Genomic DNA, 25,095 nt, shown 5'->3' with positions numbered 1-25,095 from the left:
TTACCTTCCCATCAGCCCCCGGTGATTGACCTCCCGGGATACGGTAGCTCAGATCTTGCAGCTCCCCGTTCACCTTCACGTTATGAATGCAGCCATTGAAGGGTTGGGAGGACCGTTCAGGCCCGGTTCGCAGACTTGAGGCCACCACTTGGAAGGGAACGCCTGCAGACGGAGTAATAACCAAATGTGTGTGAGCAGAGGCGACAGTGTTGCCTCGTGTTTGTTGCGCCTGTGTTACCTCCGATGTACAGCTGGGTGTTGTGGTCCACAGAGGGCTGGCGCGCCAGCTTGCCCAGGCTCTTGGGGACGCCGTCGTCCACCACCAGGCTGATGGAGCGGTTCTGAATCAGCAGCTCGACGGTGTGGAACAGCCCGTCGCTCACAGACTCCACGCTGCAACAGACATCTCAGGTCAGCCTGGTTCTGATCACGACTCATTACAGTGGACGGGGGGGGGGGAACAGTGACGAAGCAAATTGGAAACACAAAACAATTTTGAGTTTTTGTTTTTCGGCGATTTGCATTCTGTTTGCATATCGAGCAAGAGAAGAGAGATCTGGAAGCAAACGTCCCCTCTAACAGGGAACATCTGGACGGAGATACAGATGATAAACATCTGGTTCCAGCCCCAGAGATGCTCTCGCTACGGTACCTTCAACACAGAGGAGGTTTTACCAAAGAGCATCTGCAATTGATATTGTTGTTCCAGTTCTATATGTTTTATTATTCATCACTTTGCAACAAGACCACACAGCCAGTTGGTGGGCGCGGACCCAGCTTCGCTTACTGATGCACAATATGCATAATATATGCATATATGTATATATATGGAAATATGTATTTATTTTATTATTTTATTTATGTATTTTTTGTATGTGTACCTTTTACTACATAATTTACTTTAAGTAACTTAATAGACCCGAAGACCAAAAATAATATATATATATATATTTGGGATGCAGATGACTCAGCATCCCAAGAGTTAAACAATAATTTGATGTAATCCGAAGGGAACCTGAAGACTTGAGCGAGGCGTGGGAGACTTCTGAAGGGGGGGACACACACTCAGGTTAAAGTCAGGAGGATCGCGACCTGTTGAACCCCGTCTAACCCTGGGAATTAAGTGTGTGTGTGTTTTCATTTGAGAGTGAGTGGCTGTGTGGTTTGAGCTGGAGGGGAGACAGACAGCTATAGAGACAGTGGTTTGGCACAGCGGCGAGCGCTCAAGGGAGCAGGGGCGCGCCAGAGCGAGGTAGACGTAGGGGTGGTAAAGTGGCCTCCCCCGTCTTCCCGCTACTCGTCGCAGAAAACAAGCAGAACATCAAATAGGACAAAAGGAGGGACGCTCTTTTCCGCCCGGTGGTCTCGCTGCAGACAATGCTGGTCTTTGTCTCCGAGCTTTTCGGGGGATACGTCGCCCAGGAGCGCGGGGTCAGCTGTGATTGACAGCTGTGTAAAGAGCATTGTAATTACAGTGATGTTACATGAGGAGCGAATGAGGCTGTGATGTGAGTTCTGGACCGGTGCCACAGACGAAGGGAACTGACCATCAACTAAGCCTTTGGGAAGCCACTTTTTGGGGGGAATTTGGCTCTTTTAAAAGGGTCTTTTCCAAAATATCATCAACAATTCGAGGTTATAAATAGAATTAAACAGTCATTGAGAGGACAGGGATGAGGATCAGCACCTCTGATTTTGGCTCAAATGACGATTGATTCGCATGAGCTACTCAAATTCAGAACCAGAGTTACACCAACAAGATAAAGTGGTCATTCCTGCGAAGAATGTTTTGGTGGAACCTGGAACCTAGAGCAGATCAGACATTCCCTTTTCAAAAAGGTCATTCATGTAATACATGAAGTGATGTTGGGGTCCCATTCATACAAGGGGGAGTTGGTCCTAAACACTTTTCTCTCACAGAAACATTTTGAATCCAGGTGCCAGAGTGGATAAAATTGAGTGGTTATACTTATTTAAACTTACTTAACACTTAGTTTTTAAGGAAAAAAAATGATGAGATTGGAAAAGACGGATGTGAACGTGGCCTCTGTATTTGGGTCTTTGGGACGCAACTCGTGCCTGAAGTGCACAGAATATCTTTACCTGGCTGTTCGCCAGTAATGGAGTGACCAGGTAGGTTTAGTTGGAGGAGGCTGACTTGCTCTGGCAACCACTGAGGAAGACCCACTAGTGGGTTGCTGTTGAGGGACATGAGCACAAGGTGGCAGTACATGACTGATTTTAAAATATGGAGCAGTCAGCGTGTGGAGCTGTGGTCATCTCACAGACTCACAGTGGGTCAACTCTCACCCAGCTGAATTACAGGGCCCTGATCCCCCGACTGTTTCCAGCATAAGCCGCTTCTCCAACAGAATCCCAGTCACAGAGGGATCTGGAGGAGAAAGCAGCTGTTTGCTGATAACAATTTAAGACACTCTACACAACATGGACACACCTGAGATCATATTTAAGGACAACATTCACGTGACCTGTGTGTCCCAGCGTGTGGAGCAGCCAGATGTGATTAAGGTGATGCAGGGCAGACAGGCTTTTGGCGCGGCAGCCTCAATTAGTCACTATTGAGATGGCAGCTGCGGAACAGCACTTGTTTTCTTTCCCTTTTTTTCCTGCTCGGGTTTCAATAAAGCGGTCGGCTCCTTTCACCAGTGAATCCGCTCCTTGTTTCAGAGCTATATGGTTTCACTTTTCGCATCTTAAACCTGTGACGTCCGAGGCGCGTCTCTGTGTTCTGACCACAGCCCTGTAAATGGATTCAGGTCAGATGTGAGGGCTATTACTCCACCGCAAAACAAACCTGGACCTCTGCTGAGGCAGGAAGTATAAGGTTTCAAGTTCTGATGAAGCAGGAAGTGATGTAGCGATCTAGCTTTGTAAAATCCCATCAAGTATTCAATGTAAATAAACAGAAAGTGGGTGCACCCCAGGGCTCTGTAACTGACCCTCTAGTATACATTCTTAGGTTGCAATGTAAACACTTCTTTAATCCTTTCCACTTGTGAAGCAGTCAAGTGAGAACGGGAATCAAACATGGCGTACCACCTGGATATGTTCTTGGTCCGACAAGATTCATTTAAACTTTACATCACGTACAGTTATTGAAAGCGAAAGCACACATTTTATGAAGAAAAATTGCTTGATTTAACGGGAGAAGTGGAGAAAATCTGGGTTCTGTGAAGTCAGCTTGTTCACAGATTGGACGTTGAGCCAGCCTGTTCTCTACGCTTAACAGTAATCCATTCAGCATGTACCCCATCGAACATTCTGGATGCGGATGAAATGTTTTCCAGGTTGACAAACATTTGATCTCCTCGAGAGCATGACTCTGGTGTTTCTGCCGCTGCATTCCTGCTCACGCTGACAAACGTCTCCGACGTAATGCCCTTGTTCTGTGGCTTCAAACCCCGAGATAACCAACCCCCTGGATCTCCCTGCAAACATCCAAGGGCCTGGCGCGCTTCCCTGGCCGTCAGATGAAAAACCGCAGTAAATACACGGACAGTGCCATCCTCAGAACCGCTGGGCTGGGATTGTTCCGATGCCATCCCTGGCCATACGCTCTAAACGCTTCCAGATTAAGGCCATTAGCAATTCCCAGACTCACGCAATCAAAAGATGGCACGTCTAAAAAACATGTGTGTTGCGATGAAGTCCAGGTTGTCAAACACAACAAAGATTTCAGACTTGTGATGCGGTGGTTTTTGCTGTTCTTCTGCTCCCCGGGACACGGCCCTGTCGTCGCCGCACCTCGTCCTAATTTAGCCCAACACTGCGAGAACAGATCAGGATCATTCCTGACTCGTTCCATGGTGCGCTGCTCTCATCCATACCATTCCTCCACAATGACTTCCGCCCCGCTTCGTGCATCACTCCTCCTGTTCAACCTCGTCCTTTTCACTCCTACCATCCATTGTAGCCCTCCTCCTTTCCTCCTCTGCCAGGCAACCCGTGCTACCTTGTTATCTCTTTATCCAGTTTGTTTCAGGAATTCCTCCTCCTCCTCTACCAGCTGGCTCTTCATCTACGTCTCGCTCTCTCTTTCTGGCTATCACTCATTCTATTTATACGCCCATCACTCAGCTCGTCCTCTTCCTTCTACCCAGACAACAAGTGTTCCGCCGACCCATCTGTCCTTACCACACCAAGTTTTCCATCTCCATCCTGACGTTTCCTTATTAGCGAAGTATTAGATGAGACCTCAAAATGGAACACAGTGACCTGCCATCTTAGATGTCTCTCAGATTTAAGGCCTGTGGGCCAAATTGGGCCGCCCTGTATTTATTTGTGGCCCAAGAGAGCTTGAACAATGACCATAAACCAAACCTCCCACAATGAATGTTGATTTTAGGTATCGGTACAGTGAGAGTTCACAAACTTGTCCGTCACATTGAAGACATGTGAGTTTATTGCATTAGACTGATTCAATTCCAAGTCATTTGAATGACATACAGGGCAAGTCTAAGACGCAACGTGAGTAGAGAGACATTATGTTCATAAGAAGACAAAAAAAATCCTCATCCTCCTTATAACCCAGAGTTCCTGATATATTTATATATATTTTCCTGTCATATTTTATTTACTACCATCACCCAACGCATCCTAAACGTCACAAGTCCTCAGATTTGTTGCTGCAGCAGATATTCAACCATTCCTATCAATAATGAGGCAACTGGACGCATCACTTATCCGACTCAGTGCCGCTCTTAGTGGCAATGCAAGGATTCAGTTCGTAGTTCAGGATGAACGCCCTCTAGTGGGAAAACACTAGAGATAACAGGAAAAGTAGGCAAGGAGTAACACTTTCTCACTTGCGAGAAGCATCACATCTAGACTGTCATCTAGTGGACTCTAGGGCAGAAGCCTTCTGCATTGCATGTTGACACTGCATGTTGAATCAAATGGTTCCCCTCCCACCACCACATGAAGTACTATATGAAGTGACACGGCATTGTTTGTCAAGGCTCCCTCAAAGGTTTTTTTAGCATGTTGAATAGTCAGTTGAAGTGTCGTCTATGGCAACAGGAAGTGCCACATGAGGGGAAAAGTGCAAAGTTCAAAGGCTGATGTAACAATTTTGGTGTCACCCTAGGATTGTATTTTGGCATGAACACGGCCTGAGCGGGTGAGAAAAGGAAGAAAAAACTTCATAAAGCATTTCACTCCAGGAATAAAACTGAACTGGTAACTCCTTCTTCAACGTATCTTTGTAATCTCAGACTCGTGCCACCAGGTTCTGTGATTTTGTGTCCACTTGACATCAGATACGTTCAGACTTCTGACTTCAACCTGAGCTTTGACGGACTCTTGAAAAGTTGGGTTTGAAATCCTTGTGTTTTGGCTGACTCATCATATGTGTTGGTTGTGCATTTTCATATGCGAGCGGATTGCGAAGCAGTGAGTAACACTTCATTGTAATTCGAAAATATTTGTGGTGTTTTTCTATTTTGGAAACCGCGCTCGTCTTCCCACCAGCATCCCATTAAATATCCTGCTTTCCAAACATGTCCCATCACATTCTTGACAGTCATGAAAACAGCAGCAGATATGACGTGCCCTGAAGCCCCACCTGTACACCGTGGTTGGCGGGTATGTCGCGATGTCGTAGATGAGCCGAATGTGTCCCTGGTACAACTCCAGCGCCAGCGGGTCGTGGTCCTCTTTGTACAGCAAAATCCCATTGTCCTTATCTGTCGCCACCTACAGAGACATATGAGATGCAGAGAATTCCGACTCACAAAAACAATTTATCGACTTGATAATGGCTTCAGCATGACTCTTCAAACAAATCCGTGCTGGATGACAGCGCCGCACAATTGGCAGGATTTCGCTTTAATTCAATCATTCGGTAGATGAGCTTGTTCCCAGACACGGACAGATTGTGTGACTAATGCCACTACAAACTCCCAAATACTCTCAAACAAGCAGTTTCTCATTCAGAGTAAACAACGTTAATTGCAGTGGCTGTTTAGATAATGAAGCCTTACTTTGAATGCTTTTAATTGTCAAACATGATAGAGTCATTACTGAGGATCTTTTCTCCAAATTGTTTGAGTTACACAGTTTGGATGAAAGTCGGGAGACAAAGACGGGCGATGAAGAACTGAACCTGTCAAACTCACTTCCTATCGATGTTATATATATATATCACAGTAATATACATGACAACGCTCAAGACCCAGACAAAAATAGGCCTCAGGGCTAAATCGCAAACAAGGTCACTGACACACACCGAGTGTGTGTCGCGCCTGCTCTGCTAAGCACCAGCTAACTAGCGAATGGAAATGAGGCCAAGGGGCCAAACACTTAATGCTCTGGCTTCAGTGGAGCAAGGCCAAGTCAACACCTGCTAACAGGCTGTGGGAGAGGAGACGGGGGCGGGCCGGCGGAGGAGCACTGCCAGAGAATACCGTTGAGGTAAGATTTAAACAAAACCAAGTGGATGGAGATGGAGTTGCTGTGAGTGGAAACCATGTAGTGATTTATGAAGTGCTTTTTTTTCGCTCGCTCTCTACGATTCAAGGTCCTTTTGGCGGAGTTGACTTGACAGAGCTCCTGACACACTCGGATTCAAGTGGGTGGTAAATATCTGAGTCACCTTTTCTTCGTTCTCCTACATTTATAGGAGACGTACATAAAGAAGTAGAGATGCGACACCTCTAAGAAAAGAAGTTTGTCCTGGTGAGGTAGGAGACATTGTAAAAGGCCAGCACAAATAGTGTGGAGGAGCCTCCTTTCCAGCCACCCTGTGGTGAAAACTAGCCACTTGGTCACTACCAACAGTCTAGTACCAAAGGTGAGAGTAGGACCACAGATCAACCTAGCTGTCTGGCTCAGCTTGACCTCGGACAGAGGAGTGATGGTGTGAGTGATCTCGCTCTTCTTCACTGGGGCAAGCATCGCACCAGTAACGTGGGCAAGATCTTCCACCCCTTGTCTGACTGAAAAGAACCAGGGTTTCCAGGGTTTAAAGGGGCTCCTTCACGCTTCGAACTCTGAGTTGAAGGAACATATCGTCCACAAAAAAGCAAGAGGAAGGCCAACAAACTGAAGACCATCTCCAGAGTATTGGCTGTACTAGGCTCCGACTATCACTAGATGTGAGTCCAACTCACTACTAGCAATGTGAACCGGACTTTGATACAGGCCTTATTGGGGCAGACCTGCTGTATGAACAGTTCAAGAAACAGGGTAATTGATGCAGACTTGTTTTGGCCTTGACGTCAGTATCCCCCACAGGAACCGTGACCACCTCTTTCAGAATCTAAGGAACCGTGGCATGACACCCAGAGAGTCATCTTTTTCAGTAATCTAACGCGTTACTATTTCAAACAAAGTCATCAAAGTAAAGTTACTTATCTAAGTCACTGTGTGTTGCCATCGTCGGGAAGCGAAATATTACCATTCGTTTTCTACAACTGTCTGCGGGACACGTCAGTCACGTTTTCAACACGTGGGCAACTCAGGTGTTAAGCTGCCCGCTACATGGCAGTAAATAACAGGCGTGAGGAGAGAGATGCATGTTTCTAGCTGAAAATACAGCCACTACTGTCTGCTATAGTTGACTGTATTAACCCTGCAGGGTCCACCGATGCGCAGATTCACCGGTTAAAGAGAACAAAATAAATGACACGTATGATAGATTTATAGACTTTTATAGATTGTTTTTTCTTTGGTGCAGGAAGAAACTGTACTGATGTTATGTACTGATGATGCATTTTCTCTCAAAAGTCAGAAATAAAATGATCCTCGGTGCAACAAAGCGTACAGGCGAGTAACAGCAGCTACATAAGAGCAACTACTGCATCCAGGTGGTAAAATAATAATAATAATAATGGGATATTCCCTACATTTTATGATATAAATGACACTTTATCACTTTGGTTTTTTTCATTCTTGTTGCTTTTTGTGTGTGGTTTTCACTTCAATGGGCTAGAGTGTGTCAAAACATTCATATATTTTATGATTGTGCTAAAAAAAAAAAAAGACCCCCAAGAACTCCAACCTCAAAATTGACATAAAAGATATTGTTTAGGCAATGAGAGCTGTAGTCGGCTGCCAAATGTAACTTGACGAGTAACTTGTAATCCAACTTTACTACTTTTAAATTTAAGTAATTTGTTAAGTAACTAAGTTACTTTTTGAGGGAGAAATCAGTAATCTGTGGTCGGATTACTTTCTCAAAGTAACTGTGGCAACACTGCTAAGGAAGCTTTATGAACGGCAAAGCGAGAGGGTTTCGAGATAGGACACACGTGATTCACATTAATCTCACCTGAAAGGAGATATGAGCCGGGGGGCGGAGCTTGGCACCTGGCAGCTCCACATATCCGTCTCTACCCAGGAAATGAACGGTGGCCATTTTGTCGCATTTGTTGCCGTAGAAACCCGGCATGCAGCGACAGATTGGCTCTCCAGCATCCACCAAGCACTGGGCGCCATTCTGGCAGTCGGTCTGGTCGCAGGGGCTGGTCTGCAGCAGGATCATTGGCGGAGGATTCTCGCAGAACAGCCCGCTGTGGGTGGGTGAGGGGGGTCAAACAGAGGAATAATGAATATCTCACAGCCCGTGATGAAAGTTAAAGGACTGCACCCGGTTCATTCAGGTAAAATGTCAAACCGATGAAGCCGCTTTCTAGCGTCAATCTTTTTGTTGCTGCCATTTTGTCGGGCTGCTAATTCACTTTCTCCAGTCTTTATGTCTATTTTATTGTGGATTGCAACATAATTATGGAGGGCGCTTCCCTCCCATCCAGACTGTCCCCCGTGATGAATCTGTCTCTCTACTGTCTGTGCTGTAATGAACCACATGGAGGTGCATCTGCTCAACACACACCATCGAGTGTCTGATCAGGAACCAGTGTGAGTGTGGAAAACTCTCACCTGAAACCTTCCTTGCAGATGCAGGTGTAGCCGTTGACGGCGTCCACGCACTCGGCGCCGTGCTGACACTTGTTCTCCAGGCAGTCGTTGTAGTCCTGCTCGCAGTGTTGGCCCACATAACCCGGTAAACACTCGCACCTGAAGAGAGCCAGGAAGGAGGTTACTGTCAGCGCAGATTGATTCTAGATACAGAAGGTTAAACATTATTCCGCTGCAGCTTCAGTAAACAGACATTGTGTGCTTTGGGATTAATGCTTCTTTAACCTTTTGTTTTACTACACGTGCTCGGAGGGATGGTAAATAAAAACCTTCTTTGATTTATTGAACATATTAGAGGAGTCGTAACTCACCTGTAGTCACGGCCAACGTGGACACACTTTGAATCATGCTGACAGGGGTCAAAGCCACCGAGGCAAGGGTCGATCACCTCATCACACAGGTCGCCTGGGTGTAAAAAATAAAACATAATCATTTTTTTTAAAGGCTCCAGAGTTCCAGTTCAAAAGCAGTAGATGCAGAGGATAGACATTTCGGTCATAGAGTCTACATTAGAGAAGGAAGAAGCACAACCAGAGGTGTGTTTCAACACAAGCACAGGCATGGAAATGCCTTATCAGCTGCTTCTCAGAGGAGCTACGAGACACACCAGCAAGTTGATGGTACAGAGGAAGACAGGGCTGAGAGGTCAGGCTCCAGGTTTAATCTGACCCATTCCCACCCTCTTTCTTGGGATCAACTGAGCCAGAAGCATGGAACTCACTCAGGCTGTGGGGCACAGATGTACAGGTCTTGTATTGCAACCAGCTGGAGTCTGTGTACAGTCTAGGAATATTGTGGTCTATTTCATCGCTCACTGTTTGGAAGATAGGCCTGGTTACAGACCAGTTTATCACTGAGCCCAAACAATATTGACCTATAGTAGTATTACATCCTTCCAACATCTTCAATAAACATAGGAAAACCAGATCGTGTTTCAGGATGAACGCCCCCTAGTGGAGAAACATAGAAAAAGTAGGTTCATGAGAGTTCATGACCGCATGAGGTGCTTGCTATAAGAACCATGTGACATGAAATTGTATGTCAAAACTGGAACCTATGGGCTTCATCCATTTTTGCATCTAAGACAGTGCGGCATCAGGAAATGCAGCCGGACGGGAAACGTGCTTTAGTTCAAAGCCTGATGTGTGAACAGCTAACAGTTTCTGTGTCACCCTGGGACGAAAAAGTCCACTTAACAGCGGTCAATATCCGACACCATCGGAGTGAAGTCAGAATATGTGGGCAAAAGTCGGTAGTCAGTAGTTTCCAGGTCAAAATAAGGCTTCTATCCGCCACAACTTCTTCCACACTACAATATTTTTATTTACATTGCTATTAATTTTCAGTAGCAATGTCCAGATCATGAACCAAACATAAGTCCACCGGCTTCAAATGTTATTGCTGATCTTTTTCACGGTTGTTTGTGGCGGTCCATCATGGTCGGGATCACCTTTTGCCCTTCCCTTTGTTTCAAAACCCCAAACAGCAGCAACTCTCCATGGTTCTAACCTAAGAGGCAGGCTGACATTTAATTTGTTGCTGATATTCAGGCTCCTGTCCAGTTCATTTAGACTGCGGTCCGGAGAAACTTTACATTAGCCGTTTCAAAGGTCGCGTGGTCTTATTTTATTTTTTATCCTACCCCCCCTCGTCCGACCAAATCCGAGGTGACAGCTCAGGGTGCTGAGTTTGGAGAAAGCAGAGAGACCAGCAGAGGACCGTCCTCTAATGTGACACCTGATGATTACGAGCCGCTTCACCGGGCTGAGTGCAGCTTCAGCGCCAAGGGATCCAGCTGCGCGTGTATGTGGGACAGCTGGATGTGGTGAGGTGGCCGCCAGTGTGGGAAGCTCCTGTCCGCCAACAATGATAATGACACAGCGTGTGTGTGTATTGACTGAAATCCAGTGTCAAAGGGGACCAGCTGTGTGTGTTTGTGTGTGTGAAAGAATGAAAAAAGCAATTCCTCTGTCAGCATTTTTCTTTTACTCCTTCCATGTATTCAGTTTTAACTTGATACTTCCAGCCCTGTTTCTGTCCCTCTTCTCTCGAAATCTCTTCGGTCCCTCCTCTCCGCCATGATTGATCCTTCACCCTGCTGCAGGAGCAGTTCCAGGCCTCGGTGGAGAGGCTGGCCGTGGCCGTAGAGTGGAAAATTTCATTGTGTGTTTGTGGTAAGCCCTCACAGACTCTCCGAGGGTTCGGCACAAACAGATTGCAGACTGAGTGTGTTCGTACCGGTGTAGTTTGGTGGGCAGACGCAGGTGTAGTTGTTCACGCCGTCGATGCAGGTGGAGTTGTTCTCACAGTCGTTGTCTTCACAGTCGTCTGGATTGATCTCGCAACGTTCACCCTCGAAGCCTGGCGGACACACGCAGCTGCAGACACAAAGCCAACTGTTCAGTCATCTGCTCCATGGTCGTACATGAGCATGAAGGAATTTGAAGGTATTTGAAAACTACTCTGGAGAGTCAAGTCTGATGGTTCTCCTCTTCAGACAACACTAATATTTATTAGAGGTTTGAAGATAAACACCTGCTTTTGTCTGCAGTTGAAGAGCAATATTTGGATATCCAGAACCAAATCCAAGGATTAATACGCATTTGTGAAAGAAAAGAAATATATATTGAAAAGACAGATAATATAAAAAGTAGAAGCTTGAAGTACTTAGTGGGAAAATATTAACCCATTATAACACTCATCTGGCTGGGTGGCGCTGAGCAGACACAAGGGATGGACGGAAGACAATACAAAGAAGCAACAACGGGATCCAAAAACCAAAGCTGAAATGGTTTGAACACTTTCAAACAAAGCAAGGAGAAGCAGGACAAAACACAAACTGCCACATTGGTGACTATAATGGGAATAACCTCACACTGTCAGGGGACCTCTGTCTACTGCTTGATCAAATGCACTGTTGTTGTCAAGGTGTGCATTGTATTTAATGGAGCTAGATGCCAGACATTACTTTGATTTACTACTTTTAAAATGAAGATTCTGTGTTTTCCTGCTTTGATTCACAACATCAAAAGCCTGAGAGTGAAAAGCACCGGAAGTGAAGCACCTGCTGCTGGGGTACAATGTAGTGGTCCGCCAGCTTTTAAAGGTTAAAATGACTGTTGCATTTTACAGGTCACCTGAGTCCAGATTTCTTTTTAATCCATGACAATACAAGTGAAGAATACAGAGTACAATGTGACTTACTTGCCTGCCATTCAGTCAGTGGTAACTAAAAATAGCTTTGCGTGTTAGACAACAGCTCATATAGACCCCCAAAATTATGTTTGTTGGGGTAACTTCATTTCATCGGAAGATAAAAGTGAAAAACCATGACGCTGTTTGTGTTTTGGGCTAGCAATGGGCTAACAGATTTTTCTTTCTGTGTACAAGAAGTGAGGAGGCGGCAGTTAACACAGGAAGTCAGCAAAGCAGCAGACAGAACTAAAGAGACAGAAACAGGAACTAGTTGCAACATTTCTACGTGCTTTTCTACGTGTTTTTCCAAGATGAAAATCAAAATATTTACAAAAAACGCATGAAAAAACACCCTGGTAATAGTGACAAAATGGTTATTGAAAAAACGAATAAAAACCTTTTTCGCCATGATGTCAGAAGATTTTTAGAAGGTCTATTAAACAAAATGTCCACAGACTTCGGAGTGAACAAATTCCACTCACATAGCAAAACAAAATAGCATCAAACTTGACGCGATGTCACGCATGTTTGCAACACGACCATCGTCCCGATATGGAACCCAAACTTTCCGACACGTAGGAGGCCTTTGTTGGCCACAATGAATCACTCAAGCATTTCCAATGCAATCCGTTGCCAGGCAGCAGCTTCATCACAGTCCCAAATCCCCTTTAGCATATGAATAAATGTCAGAGTTTTTCCACAGTCATGAGGCCATTATGCTTTAGAACAGTGCGTTACTAACCCAGTGGGTTGACTCACAGAACAGAATTAGAGATGTGCCTTGGATATACTCGACAACATTTCGATTTGGAATTTGATTCTGCTGCCATGGTCCTTTTGCTCAGGTTATCAAAGGCTTCTCATCCTCCTCCCGTCCATTTATCTTCCTCCCTCCTCTCCAAACTAATTTGTCTCCGATCCGCTGATTCAGATTCATCTTCTATTCTCGTGACCTTTGATCACACTCCCACAACTTGGTATCGCACGCTCTGACCACAGCTGCACTCCTGTCATCTCCCAACACTCACCTCTGCATCCAGCTTCATCCAGCGTGTCAAGTCTGCTGACTGAGATGAAATGTTCTCCTCCTCAAGGTCAACCACGATACACAAATGCATCAGGGAGGACAGCGACAACCACGCAGAGACGCTCCCAAACAAACTTTTATCAGCCTTGAAATGGTTTGCAAAAAACTCACAGGAGCAGACGAAACACTCGCCCTGTGTTGCCTATTATAGAAATGACATTTAAATGAAATATTTCTCTTTGCCAGCCAGTGAAATAATAGTTTCCTCCGGCTACAGACTGATTAGAGTTAAATGAAATTAGCAGCCGAGTCCATCGTCCCATCTCATATGGCGCCGCGCTGAGCTGCTGCATCGAAAGGACTGAAATGAAATTGAATTAACAGCACTTCAATTATAATAAACCTGATGTCAGTCCCAAGACAGAGCCAAAACTCAGACCACGATATGAAATAATTTCATTAAAAAAAAAATATTTTTTTTTCTTTTTTGAAATAAAAAAATCATTCAAACAAAAACAAACAAACAAATATATATATATATATATATATATATATATTTGTTTCAAAACAAGAAAAAAAATTGAATGGTTTTTTTAAAATATATACACATATATATATATTTTTGTTTGTTTTTTGTTTCAAAACAAGAAAAAAAATATTTTTTAATGAAATTATTAGTTAAAAAAAACTATATTATTATTATTATTATTATTATTATTATAAAATGTTACAAAAAAAAACAAAAAATCTGTTTGTTTTTTTGTTTTGATGAAATGAAGTGTCAGAATTTTCAGAGGCCACTAGTTGACGCTCTTGGTTCGATGAGTGATGAATGATGTGAGGTTTCATTGAATTAGTTGTACAGGTCCAAACATTTAACATCAGACAGTACCATCTGGTGGCCCCTGAAATCAGGACACTGTTTCATGAAACCCTATCTCCCCATCACTACACCGTGACAACATCATCATGTGCTACTCCAGGCAAAAAGCAACTGTGGGAGTTGCCGGTCATTTGGATTATAAATGTAAGTCCTGTGGAGTTTTCACTGAAGATACTGCTCAATTGTTGATGAAGCTTCATGAATCCTCATTTATGGAGCTCAATAGGTGACACACCGTGTATCATGGCACTAGTTCTAGTAGCTCAAAGATTATCAAGCATGTAGCACCGTCTAGCAGCAGCTGAAAATGAGGATACTGTGTGACATACAGCACAAAAATATAGTATTTTATGTCACACAATATCACGGAGAAACAGCCCTTCGCCGGCCGTCCTCACTCGCACCTGGTAAGCCTGCAGGAGGGGGCAGTTATCAGTCCTTGTGTTTTACCCTCAGTGGCTCTAATCTCACGTCTGGTGCCCTGCAGACCTTTTCTCACACATGCACTTATCTCACCGGCTCGCCCTTCCCACACTGTACATGATAGTCGCGGGTTTCCCAAAAGAGGCCTCTTCTCTTGAGTCCACAAAGCAAATGTTGTCTGGCAAATAAAAAGTGCCGTATCAGTATCCAATATGTTCTGCAGATTCCTGTTGAGGAAATGTGTTCGGCTTTAAAGATACACATTCAAAGTGAGAATCCCATGGAGTTCACAGGTAAACATGGGGGACTGCATTATCTCTTCAGGGTGTCCTGGGTCTGCCCCGAGCCCCTGGAACACCTCACCATCCTGAGAAGATATTGGCGTCACCTCAACAGAAGGAGCATCAGGCGGGCAGAGGTCAGCACCTCTCAGAGAAAACTCCTTTTGTTCTCCTGGATCAGCAATCTTGCTCTTTTGGCATCGACCCAAGTTCGTGACCATGAGTATCTATCCACACCAACCTTCCAACTCAACTGAAAATATCACGATAAAAACTGCACTAGAATCAAGATGGATCCAGAAATAAATGAATCTCTATGCTACAAATCATTCATAAGTCAAAGGTGCCATCTCCACGGCTCCAAAACGAGGCTTCATGAAGCTTCACCAGCCTGACATACTGTATCACTCACACAAAGAGATCGATGAGACATTCTTTAACACTGTTTTCAACTTCAACACTTTCAACTCTGCAACGATTCACGTTCTCCCCCAAATGGACAACATGGAATCTCCCACAAAGAACCAGCCAGTCTGACTGACGCCACCATCAAAGAGTAGCGCCGCCAATTAGGTCTCAGCCTTGACATTTAAACAATATCGTTTGACGAACGTCTCTCAGCGCAGCCTCATTAGACTCATTGAATATTCCACCCTCATTATGAAACATGTAAAAATGTCAGCAGGGTCTGGTTTCTCTCCAGCAACGTCTCCGGGCAGAGGTTCACCTGCGTTCCTCTGGAGATCAGCGGCGGCTTAAGAGACCGCTAATGGTCCTGAGTGGGACTTTAAAGGACCAACGTGGATCAAAGGAGTAGCGTGTTTAAATTAGTTTTAACTCTGCTGTGAAGTTTATTTGACAACGGCGATGACTTTCGAAAGATTATGACCACATTCTTGTTTTTGTTCCCGAGTTATGAAAAATTGTCTTCATTCTATGGGAAATACCAGATTAGACTGACTTAATATTTTGATTCATAATATTAGCTTCAGTATTGAAACAATAAAAGGCATTTTGACAACATTTTCTCTGCATTTTGAAGGCCCTTTATGCATAAAAATAAAAATAAAAATAAAAATAAAAATAAAAATAAAAATAAAAATAAAAATAAAAATAAAAATAAATGTTATTAACTGATAATGATAAAATTAAAAAAAAAAATAATACAGGGGTTGGACAAAACAATGGAAACACCTTAAGGCTTTTTTAGCTTTTTTAGCTATTTTGTCCAACCCCTGTATTAAACAGTAACATAGCAATTTTTTGGAAACTTTTTTCTATATATTTTTTCAATTTCATACTATTCATTTCTCAACCTGCTGTTGAGAATAAATTCAACATTGTATAAATATAATCACATACAGTAGTTATATTATAGTAGATATATAGAATATTGGATTAAAAAAAAAAATGGAACATCATCCTAACTTTTTTTTACGTGAGATATAACTGAACACCAGTAAAGTTTTAAAATACTTCATATCCACAGGAGAAAATTAAAGGTGGGCGGTAGATCTTTATGTTCTTTAGCTTTGACATTTTTAACATTGTTCCAGCAATAAACTTCAATCGTAGTTGAAAATATTGGCTATTTTCTGCTGCATGTTTCAAGATGATTCAGGTATCCAGGCTTCAGGACCGTATAGCAGCCGAAGTCCTGACCCAGTTGTCACAGCTTGGGTGGGGACACAACCCAGTGTTTCGTTTTTCAGGTCAGCATATTTCAACACGTTCTCTCACTCACGACCATGTTTTTAATAAACCCACTTCGGCTCCGGAGTCTGTGGACTGCTCTTAAGAAGTGCTACTGAGTGACCGCTGACCTGCGGCGTCCACAGCAGGAGCTGCTCTGTGTCCAGCAGTGACACGCTGAGATTGCACCCGGCAGCCTCTCGGGTGTGAATGAGTGGAAATGTTTGAATGTGAAGGAGGGAGTTCTTGGAAAAGGAGTGAACACGTGTAGTTCAGCTTCCCAGGATGAATGTAGAGCAGCGGCGGGTGACCCCTTTTTTCCCAGTGAGGTACTCTGAGATAAAGAAGGTGAGGGGCCAAGAGCAGGATTACCCAGACATTCCAGGTCAGAGCAGTTTAAATAGCTTCAACAGAGCTCCTGAATTTAGGATTCCTCTGTGGAAAACAGAGATTTGTTCTTGCTACACAGCAGCCAGGGACTCCACTGGCTCGGAGACAATTCTGACAGGAGAAGGGAGGAAATTCAAGCGGATCTCAATATGTCAAAGTCCTGAGGTGGAAAACCTCAGCAGGTAAAAGTCGTGATATTTGGACCTAAATTCAGTGAATAATTACACCAATTCTACGGTGCATATTTGGTCAACAATGTTCACTGGAGAGATATAAACCTCTTTGGAGACACTTGGAGACTATAGAGACTCCTGTGCAGCATTATGTGCATCACGTTCTCAGTCTTTAGGCGTCACAAATTGACTATCGACAATAGGATGCAGCCTTTTGTGTTGGATGTTGACACATAGGTGTTTCCATGGAGACAAATGTTTCCCCTCAGCAGCGTGGTGTGACCTTTTAAAAGGGGGATTGGACACGATGGGGAGGAAGGAAGGAAGGTACCGATCCTGAGGTCTCATTCCTGCATTGCATTAGATGCCATATAGTACCCCAACCTGTCTTTTTTTCAGCGCTGTCTGTGGCATCAGGTCACGCCTTAGGACAGGAAACGTGTCAACAAACATTGGAGACAGAAGACTTCTGTGTCACCCTGGAAGACCTAAGTCCACTTGACTATCTTGGATAGTTGAGCAGTGAGAATGTTCCGTCCGATTCTGGACCAGATTCCCCCAGAAAAGAAGAAGGAGGTTCCTGGAGAAAGAGAAAGCTCTGCCCCAATAGGTTGATAGTCTTATGCCAAGCATAAGTATGTCTTATATATTTTTTATAAATTTATGAATTTCATGAATATAACACTCAAAATCAACCCCTTCACTTGTTGTTCCATTCCAACATGGTGGAAAAGAACAGCAGTTGAAGAAGTCAACGGCAGAAAATTTACGAGCAGCCAAAACCCGGTCCAGGTCCCCTGTGTCGCCCCGCAAATACACACACCCACAGAGTCAGGAAAACACATCACAGGGTCAATGCATGTTGCTTTCTGGGGTAATGAATTGTTCAGTGGGGCAAGACCGTCCACTTTAATCTTGTTTTCTGCTTCCCTCTGCAGACCGGAGAGAGTTTTAAACAGGGGGAGCAGCAACTGACCCACAAGTTCAATAGAAGGACTCCATTGTCTTTAAGTAAAGTCAACAGTGAGTCTTGCTTGAGAAAACAGAGCTCGGGGTCGTACCTGAAGTGGCCCTCGTGTCCCGGCTGGAGGTGACAGGTTCCTCCGTTGGAGCAGGGGAAACTGATGCAGGCGTTGAGCGGCATCTCGCAGTTCTGACCCTGCAGGAGACAAGCGGAGCAGTGAGCCCAGGAACGGCCTTCTCGTGCTGACTGTTCTCCTAATGATAGACGAGGACCGGACATCAAAACCAGCTCAAACTGAGCTCCTTCCTCTGGGTGATTCACAACTTCCTGATTTTCTTTTGTCTAATTCCATTACGGCTGAGAAAGAACGAGCTTCATGATGAGAAACAGAAACGTTCTGGGCTGCCAGGACCGCAGAGACATGGGTTCAATTCTTCTTGTCAAGTTGGTGATGGATTACAGTTTGCAGTTTTTTTTCTGTTAGGGGATCCCCAGTGGGTTTTTGAGAGTCGTCACCATGGGTATAAAACCAGCTGGAGGGCTGTGGTGCCAGCGAGAAGCAGTCTCCATGTAACTCTTGAGCATTCGGCGCTGCTTGGCTGAGTTCAGTGTAAAGCAGAGATTGTTTTGTCGAGGCATCTGCAGCCCATTCCTAACCTCAGATATAAACCAATCAGCTATAACATTATGACTATTACCACTCCCCCAAGGGGGCAAAGAGCCCAGCACACTCTCCCCAGAGGTGAACTGTCAATTCAGTTCACACTCTGTCCCCGAAAAACAATGGAACAAAGGCAGATCGGAGCAGAAGATAGTGAGAATTGCCAGTGACACAACTGTCGACATGTATTTCTCTCTGTTGCATATTGACTTCTAAATCTCAATACCACAAAGTCAAACTGAAGCCAGTGTAGTCAAAATTGCAGGAAAGCCAAGACTGGGCTTCATACAATGTTTTTTTCTTTATCCCTCACAATTTCAGTGTGGAACAGGATGTGGTTAATATTGGGTCAGGGTTGGGGTAAAGGTCGGCCAGTGTGGGGCTACAACAGTGCTGGCTTACATTGGCAGTGGAAAAGAAACTACTGGCAGAAACACAAGACATTTTGTTTTTAGTATTCACTGTTGCAGTAATCATCATGATCGCAGTAGTAGTAATACTTGCCGTCCTCGTGGTTGTGGTCATCATAGTCGTCATTGTTGTATTAATCGCCAGAGTAGCAGTATTTGTCGTAGTAGTAGAGATACTGTAGATGTTGTAGTCGACTATCATCATAGTTAGTTTTATTTTATGTATTTATTTATTTATAGGCAGTAGTGTGGTATTTCGCTACCCAAACCAAAACTCTTCAGACTAATTTTTGTTTTTTTTTCATCGAATACTTTTTTCCTTCCAGTATTCTTTTTTCCCAAAAAAAATATCTTATGGCATATATTTTTAACTGCCAGTGGAAGCTAACAATTCTAGCACCATCAGGCGCAGTGGTTCCCCAGACTACTAGTTTCAGAGGGGAGGGACCCTCGTGCTGCCATAACCAGGGAGCAAATGATCAATAGGGGGCCAATTTCAGGTGTCATCTGAGGGGCAGGGACCCAAGAACTGTCACCCTGATTCACGGCATACTTTAGTTGCAGTGCAACAGGTCCCGTCACCTCACTCCCCGCAGGGTTAGTGTTGCATTAGACTTGCCAAACTCACTCTCCAGACACCGCCATCCTGTGAGAATCTTAACAGCCAGGGCTTCCTTTTAAACAGAGTCAGAGCAGGACCCTTTAATTGGGACATAATGTGAGACCATGCGGTCTTGTCGTGAGCTATCACTTTAATATAAGACATGAAACAAGGCACTCAGTCAAGCTCATGCTTCACCATTGTTAAGAGGAACGTAGCTGAGCCCCGACTCCGGGAGATGAATCAGATCTACAGGAAGTCAAACCTGCAAAGCAGCTCCGCATCAAAGAAGCCACACACCTCGCCGCACAAAACACACGGCGGTTTTCCAGGAACACTTGATGCATTGCTCTTCTCACCACTCACCTTCTCCCCACGATTGCAGGATCTGGTATCAAGTGTCACGAACACACACTGCTGTCTTTACGCCGAACCCTGCGGCGGCCGTTTTAATTTCAATCCAGCAACCCTCCTTGGCTGCGAACACACCCACTTCCTCTGATCAAAGCTGCGAGGACTCTCGTTTCCCCTCTTCATCCATCTTCATTACTTCCTTCCCTGCTTTCTTTTTCTTTTTTTAAACCACAGCGTTTTATGTTTTTGTTGTTTTCACTCTCTTCGCTCCACCTTGCTTTCTTTCAGAGGTTTTCCATCTTCCTCACCTCCTTCCTCTGTGTCCCCCCTCACACCTCATATACGTCAACCTCCCTCCGCGTCCTCCGCTCCGTCCCTGTTTACATCCTTTGTTCTCGGCTTGTTTGATTCCTCAATGCATTCTAATTAACGGCGTCCCGATGGAGACACAACAGCCGAAGCACAATTCCCGGTCAGTGACCCGGGCCTGGGCTGTTTTAACTAATGGCCTTGAGTTTACGTGCGCAAACCAATTCTCTCTTCCACAGGTCACATGGGCAACTGGAATTTATGCATCTCTGTTCTTAAACAACAGGGTCTGGACGGGAATCTGAGCCTCAGGGAGTCAATACTGCTGCTGCAGCCAGTCTTCATCTCTACATTGATTAACAGTTTATTACATTATGCATTCCAGACACAAGCCGATAAACCTGCTTACGCCGTGGTCTTATGTCGCAGAGCCATCAATCTCCACCCGGACTACATTTTATCGGGCTGAAAAAAAACTTTTTGGTTTGTTTAAAATGAAATATCTGTTGGAGAGATGCAATAGAAGAAAACTTTCCTGAATATGATATATGATATGATATGATGTAGATAAGACTATTGTGCTTGTGATGGATTCATGAAACTTCATGAAGCTTCACACTGCATGAACTTCATGAGCAGTCATTACGACTGAAAGTTTAACAGTGTAGCTGGCGTAATTCATCACGCAATATTCACTATGAAGGGCCTGACTGGACGTCTATCCCAGATAGTTGGGGTGAGAGGTGGGAGACACCCCATAAAAATCTGACTCATTGTTTGACCTTGAAATGTTTTGGGGCAATGGAAAGAAGAGTGCAGAGAGGAAACCAACTCAAACTCATAAAGAGCATGCAACCATGAGAAAGAAAGCTTACAACTCGCTGTTACAGTCTCACAGGCAGAAGGTTGTGGGTTTGAATCCGACCAAATACATAGAGATGATTTTACAATGCAGCAAAGATCACTACTCTCAAACCATGAAGCGCCATCAGACCAACTGGTTTTCGCTCCGTCCCTGGTGGCCAACACAGGCATCCCAAATCCACACATTCTCACATATTGACAGATATCTTTGAACAATGTTGACGTCACATGTCGATGCAATAGGCTTTAACCTACTCACCTTGAACCCAAACGGACACGTGCAGTGGTACGATCCGGTTGTATCCGAAACACAGGTGCCGTTATTTTGACAGGGTGATGCCAGGCAGGGGGCGCACTTGGACATGAGACTGATATCTACAGGACCTATGGCGGAAGAGAAAGCCGGCGATGAGAGACAGACTCTTCTTGAAATGCAGACTGGGAGACAGACACGAGCGGTGTTGGCGAGCGGATGCTAAAATGGAAGACGGAGGGGTCGGACGCGGTCTGACTTCTAAATGTCAGCGCTCACAGCGTGAAAAAGTCATCAGCTATTCTTCTTTAATCTGGAAATCTAGTTCAGGAAGTCATCGTTTAAGACCCTAACAAGGGTGAAATGCCCGGCTCAGTTCAATTCTTGTGTGTTGCTGAGTCATTGATGCAGAAAATAAATCACATTTAGTTACTTACCTTTGCACTGAAACCTGTTGAGCGGTGTGGTCAGCAGAAGCCTGTCAGCCATGTCCGGAGGTCCAGTACAGCGAGCGATGCCTGCATCAAAGTAAGGGGTCAGGTACAAAAACTTCTTCACACAAAATTGAGAATTTGTGTTGCAGTGAGCAGAACTATTTTACTGCTTTTAGCTGGATGGAGTATTCAACATGACTGGGACCTCACTGTATTTGACAAGTCATTACAGTGTAAAACAGCCCTTCCAAAAATCTGGCCTCGCCTGCACTTATACATATTTAATGGTCTTACCAGGCTCTTTAAAACCGGCCTTGACCCACTGGGAGAGCCAGCGCAGGTCGCAGTTGCAGTACAAAGGGTTGGCACCGAGAGCCCTAAACGCACAGGCAGAATTGACAACGGTGTCATTATTCTGTTTCAATTCGCCACCGAAAAAGCTCAAACTCACAAGTGGGACAAAGAAGTGAGATGGTTGAACGCTCCTTCTGGGATGGTGGAGAGATCATTTCCATGGAGAGTCCTGGAGAGAGGCGACAGCATGTTAATGGACTCTAGAGAGGCGTGTTGCAACAAGAAGCCAATTCTGAAACAGTGCAGGGCCAACAGAGTGTTTTGTTAACCCACTTCACTTGATTTGATCCCACCCCAAAACACACACTTGGATGAGCACTTTCACATTCTGCTTCAAAATGCATGGAGGATATAGCCGGGGAGGATTATCAAAACAAAACTGGAGAGACGAAAAAAAAGCAGTTCAATAAGGAGAATAGAGAATAAAATAGAGGAAATTGGTATAAAAAAAAGGCTGCAACAATGGTGTACAGGGAAAAGCATTATTGTTAAGTCTCCTAATTGAATCTTAAGAATCACAAAATAAAAATAAAAATAAGACCGTTCGCTTTCAATAGGAGTGTAATAAAATAGATGAAATTGGTAAAATAAAAATAAAAATAAAAATAAAAATAAAAATAAAAATAAAAATAAATGAAATTATATATGTATATTGCTGTCAAAGGCAATTTAAAGATTGCCATAATTCATAAGGATAAACAGTAATAAGACCAGTGTGTTGACTGGAATCAGGAAAAAGACCTTCCACTTTCAATAAGGAGTGGAGTACAACAGATGAAATTGGTATCAAACAAGGCTGCAACAATAGTGAACGAGGGAAAACCATTATTGTTAAGTCTCCTAATTGAATCTATCAACTCCGCTATAGACAAATCGTGATTAATCTGGGACGTTAAACAAAGCTCCTCGTGTTCCTCTGCTCAGATGTTATTCTCCGACACGCTGGTGATCAGAGCTGTGCAGCTATTTCTGAACAGACTGACGCTTCTCTTGCTGTCTGGCATCACATCCATCACTTTAATCCACAATGCCAACACTTCTATTAAGCGAGTGCAGCGGATCATCACTCTGGCTGCAGCGCAGTGGCCCTGACACCGTCGCCGCTGTGCTCTCTGCTAATTTTAACAATAAATTCCGAATCAGTCTGGCCTCTGTTAACCGCCTCTGACAGCCTATCACCCCGACTCTGCTAAATTATTTAAATCATGTATGTGCGCTCGTCCGGCTGCAGACAAACTATTATCTGCCACTATAATGGAAAGTTGCTCAATTATTTATGGAAGTGCAACGGCGAATAAACAGAAAGCTGATTTTCCGAAAGTGGGCGATAAAGTCTGCTGTGGACTGTCTGCTCTCCGTGTGTCACGGGGACAAGCTGCAGGCGCCGCTTGTTGTCGTTCACGGCGGCTCCCTACGGCCTGACGTTGCCATGGTGACCGGTGGGCAGCTCCTGATTGATTTAAAGCAACCTCAGATGGTAAAAGTGAGGCCTTTTCCTCACTGTGACTCACCACCAACCAGTGAAAGTTGCCATCAGTTGCGCTAGTAAAAAGCTGGTGTAAGTTCATTTCAACTCAAACTTGTATTCAGTATTCAAGTGCAAAGAACACAAACACACTAAATGAATAAATGCACATGCTCAATAATAAATATGTAAATAATGACGCTAAAATAAGTCTTTTTTTGTCCGTTTCTGAGGTGACAGCGTGTAGTGAGCGGTGGTTGTTTTGTTATGGAGCGCCTCACAAGGGCGGACACTGACAGAGGTTTGGAGGGGCGGAGTCAGTAATCCAGCCAGTAAAAATAGTAGCTGCTGACATGTTCCACAGGGTCGGGATGTAGACTGCCAGAAACAGCATGGAGAGAGATGGAGCTGGCGGTCAGCCATGTTTGTTTACGTCCGGCCCGTGTAGTGTTTAGGTGACGCTGCACTAGTGAGCTCCGCTTTTTAGTTCTGTCTATTCTACATTTCAATCATGGGGATTTGGACATTTATGAATGGATTCAGAATCGTTCACGTCTATTGTGCGATGCGTATTTCACACTTGCTTCTTTCTAGTTCTGCCATCTTGATTAGACAGGAAACAGGTGGCAGTCCATCTCTGTGTATCGTGTTGACTTCTTTGTCATTCATTGTTTTGGGTGGCTCAAACTCAATCACCCCACTTTGCTATTCAGAGGTCTCTGCAGTGCCAGGTTTATTAGGCTGTTGTCATGTGCCTCCACAAACCACTCCGACACAATGAAACCAAATGAAACACATAAATAAATCTCCTCCACATTGCTCACGCTATTTCAGTGAATCACCCTCATCCACTCAACCAACTGTACAAAACTGAAATGTGAGTGCTGGTTAGCACCTTTATATATATATCAAAGTTTATTCTTACAAATGCATCCAAATAGCCGACAGCAGTTTTAAATTCACAGTTTACCTTTTGTTCCTGAGCCATACTCACAAATTAGGTTCCAAGATTTGGTTCATAATTGGTATTATCTTCGTCTATTATAGTTTTTTTAATAGTTTTACCTGTAAATAAATCTACACGAAATCTACGATATTGTCAATATGTCCTAGCATTTCCTGGTGTTTCACTTGATATTGAAAAGTGAAAAAAACCCTTATAATTCATATATATACTTATACTTTGTACTTTAAATAAACAAATGAATGAAATTATATATGTATATTGCTCTAGGCAATTTAAGGATTGCGATAGTTCATAAGGATAAATAGTAATATGACCAGCGTGTTCGACTGGGCTCAGGAAAAAGACCTTCCACTTTCTAGCATCGTTGATGGCACAGCCACATCCTGCCTGAAACACCACAGATGTTTCGTAAAATAGACATTTGCACTTATTTCCTGTCGGTTTTATAGGCCTCAGTA

General features: G+C 44.1%; 1 protein-coding gene across 1 annotated transcript in view; it reads right to left on the bottom strand.

The window, feature by feature from the left end:
• slit3 (slit homolog 3 (Drosophila)) overlaps window positions 1-25,095 on the bottom strand; it is a 236,512-nt gene that overhangs the window by 1,568 nt on the left and 209,849 nt on the right. The window contains exons 24-35 of the mRNA XM_053878275.1: window positions 22,303-22,374; window positions 22,146-22,228; window positions 21,855-21,935; window positions 21,424-21,548; window positions 18,063-18,160; window positions 11,176-11,315; window positions 9,249-9,342; window positions 8,899-9,036; window positions 8,291-8,531; window positions 5,585-5,715; window positions 239-393; window positions 5-162 (exon numbers count right to left, since the gene is read on the bottom strand). Of these exons, the coding sequence (XP_053734250.1) occupies window positions 5-162; window positions 239-393; window positions 5,585-5,715; window positions 8,291-8,531; window positions 8,899-9,036; window positions 9,249-9,342; window positions 11,176-11,315; window positions 18,063-18,160; window positions 21,424-21,548; window positions 21,855-21,935; window positions 22,146-22,228; window positions 22,303-22,374 (1,516 nt within the window). The remainder of the gene's footprint in view (window positions 1-4; window positions 163-238; window positions 394-5,584; window positions 5,716-8,290; window positions 8,532-8,898; window positions 9,037-9,248; window positions 9,343-11,175; window positions 11,316-18,062; window positions 18,161-21,423; window positions 21,549-21,854; window positions 21,936-22,145; window positions 22,229-22,302; window positions 22,375-25,095) is intronic.

Source organism: Synchiropus splendidus, chromosome 11 (assembly GCF_027744825.2).
Source record: "Synchiropus splendidus isolate RoL2022-P1 chromosome 11, RoL_Sspl_1.0, whole genome shotgun sequence".
NCBI lineage: Eukaryota > Metazoa > Chordata > Actinopteri > Syngnathiformes > Callionymidae > Synchiropus > Synchiropus splendidus.
This window is presented reverse-complemented; position numbering and strand designations above follow the sequence as displayed.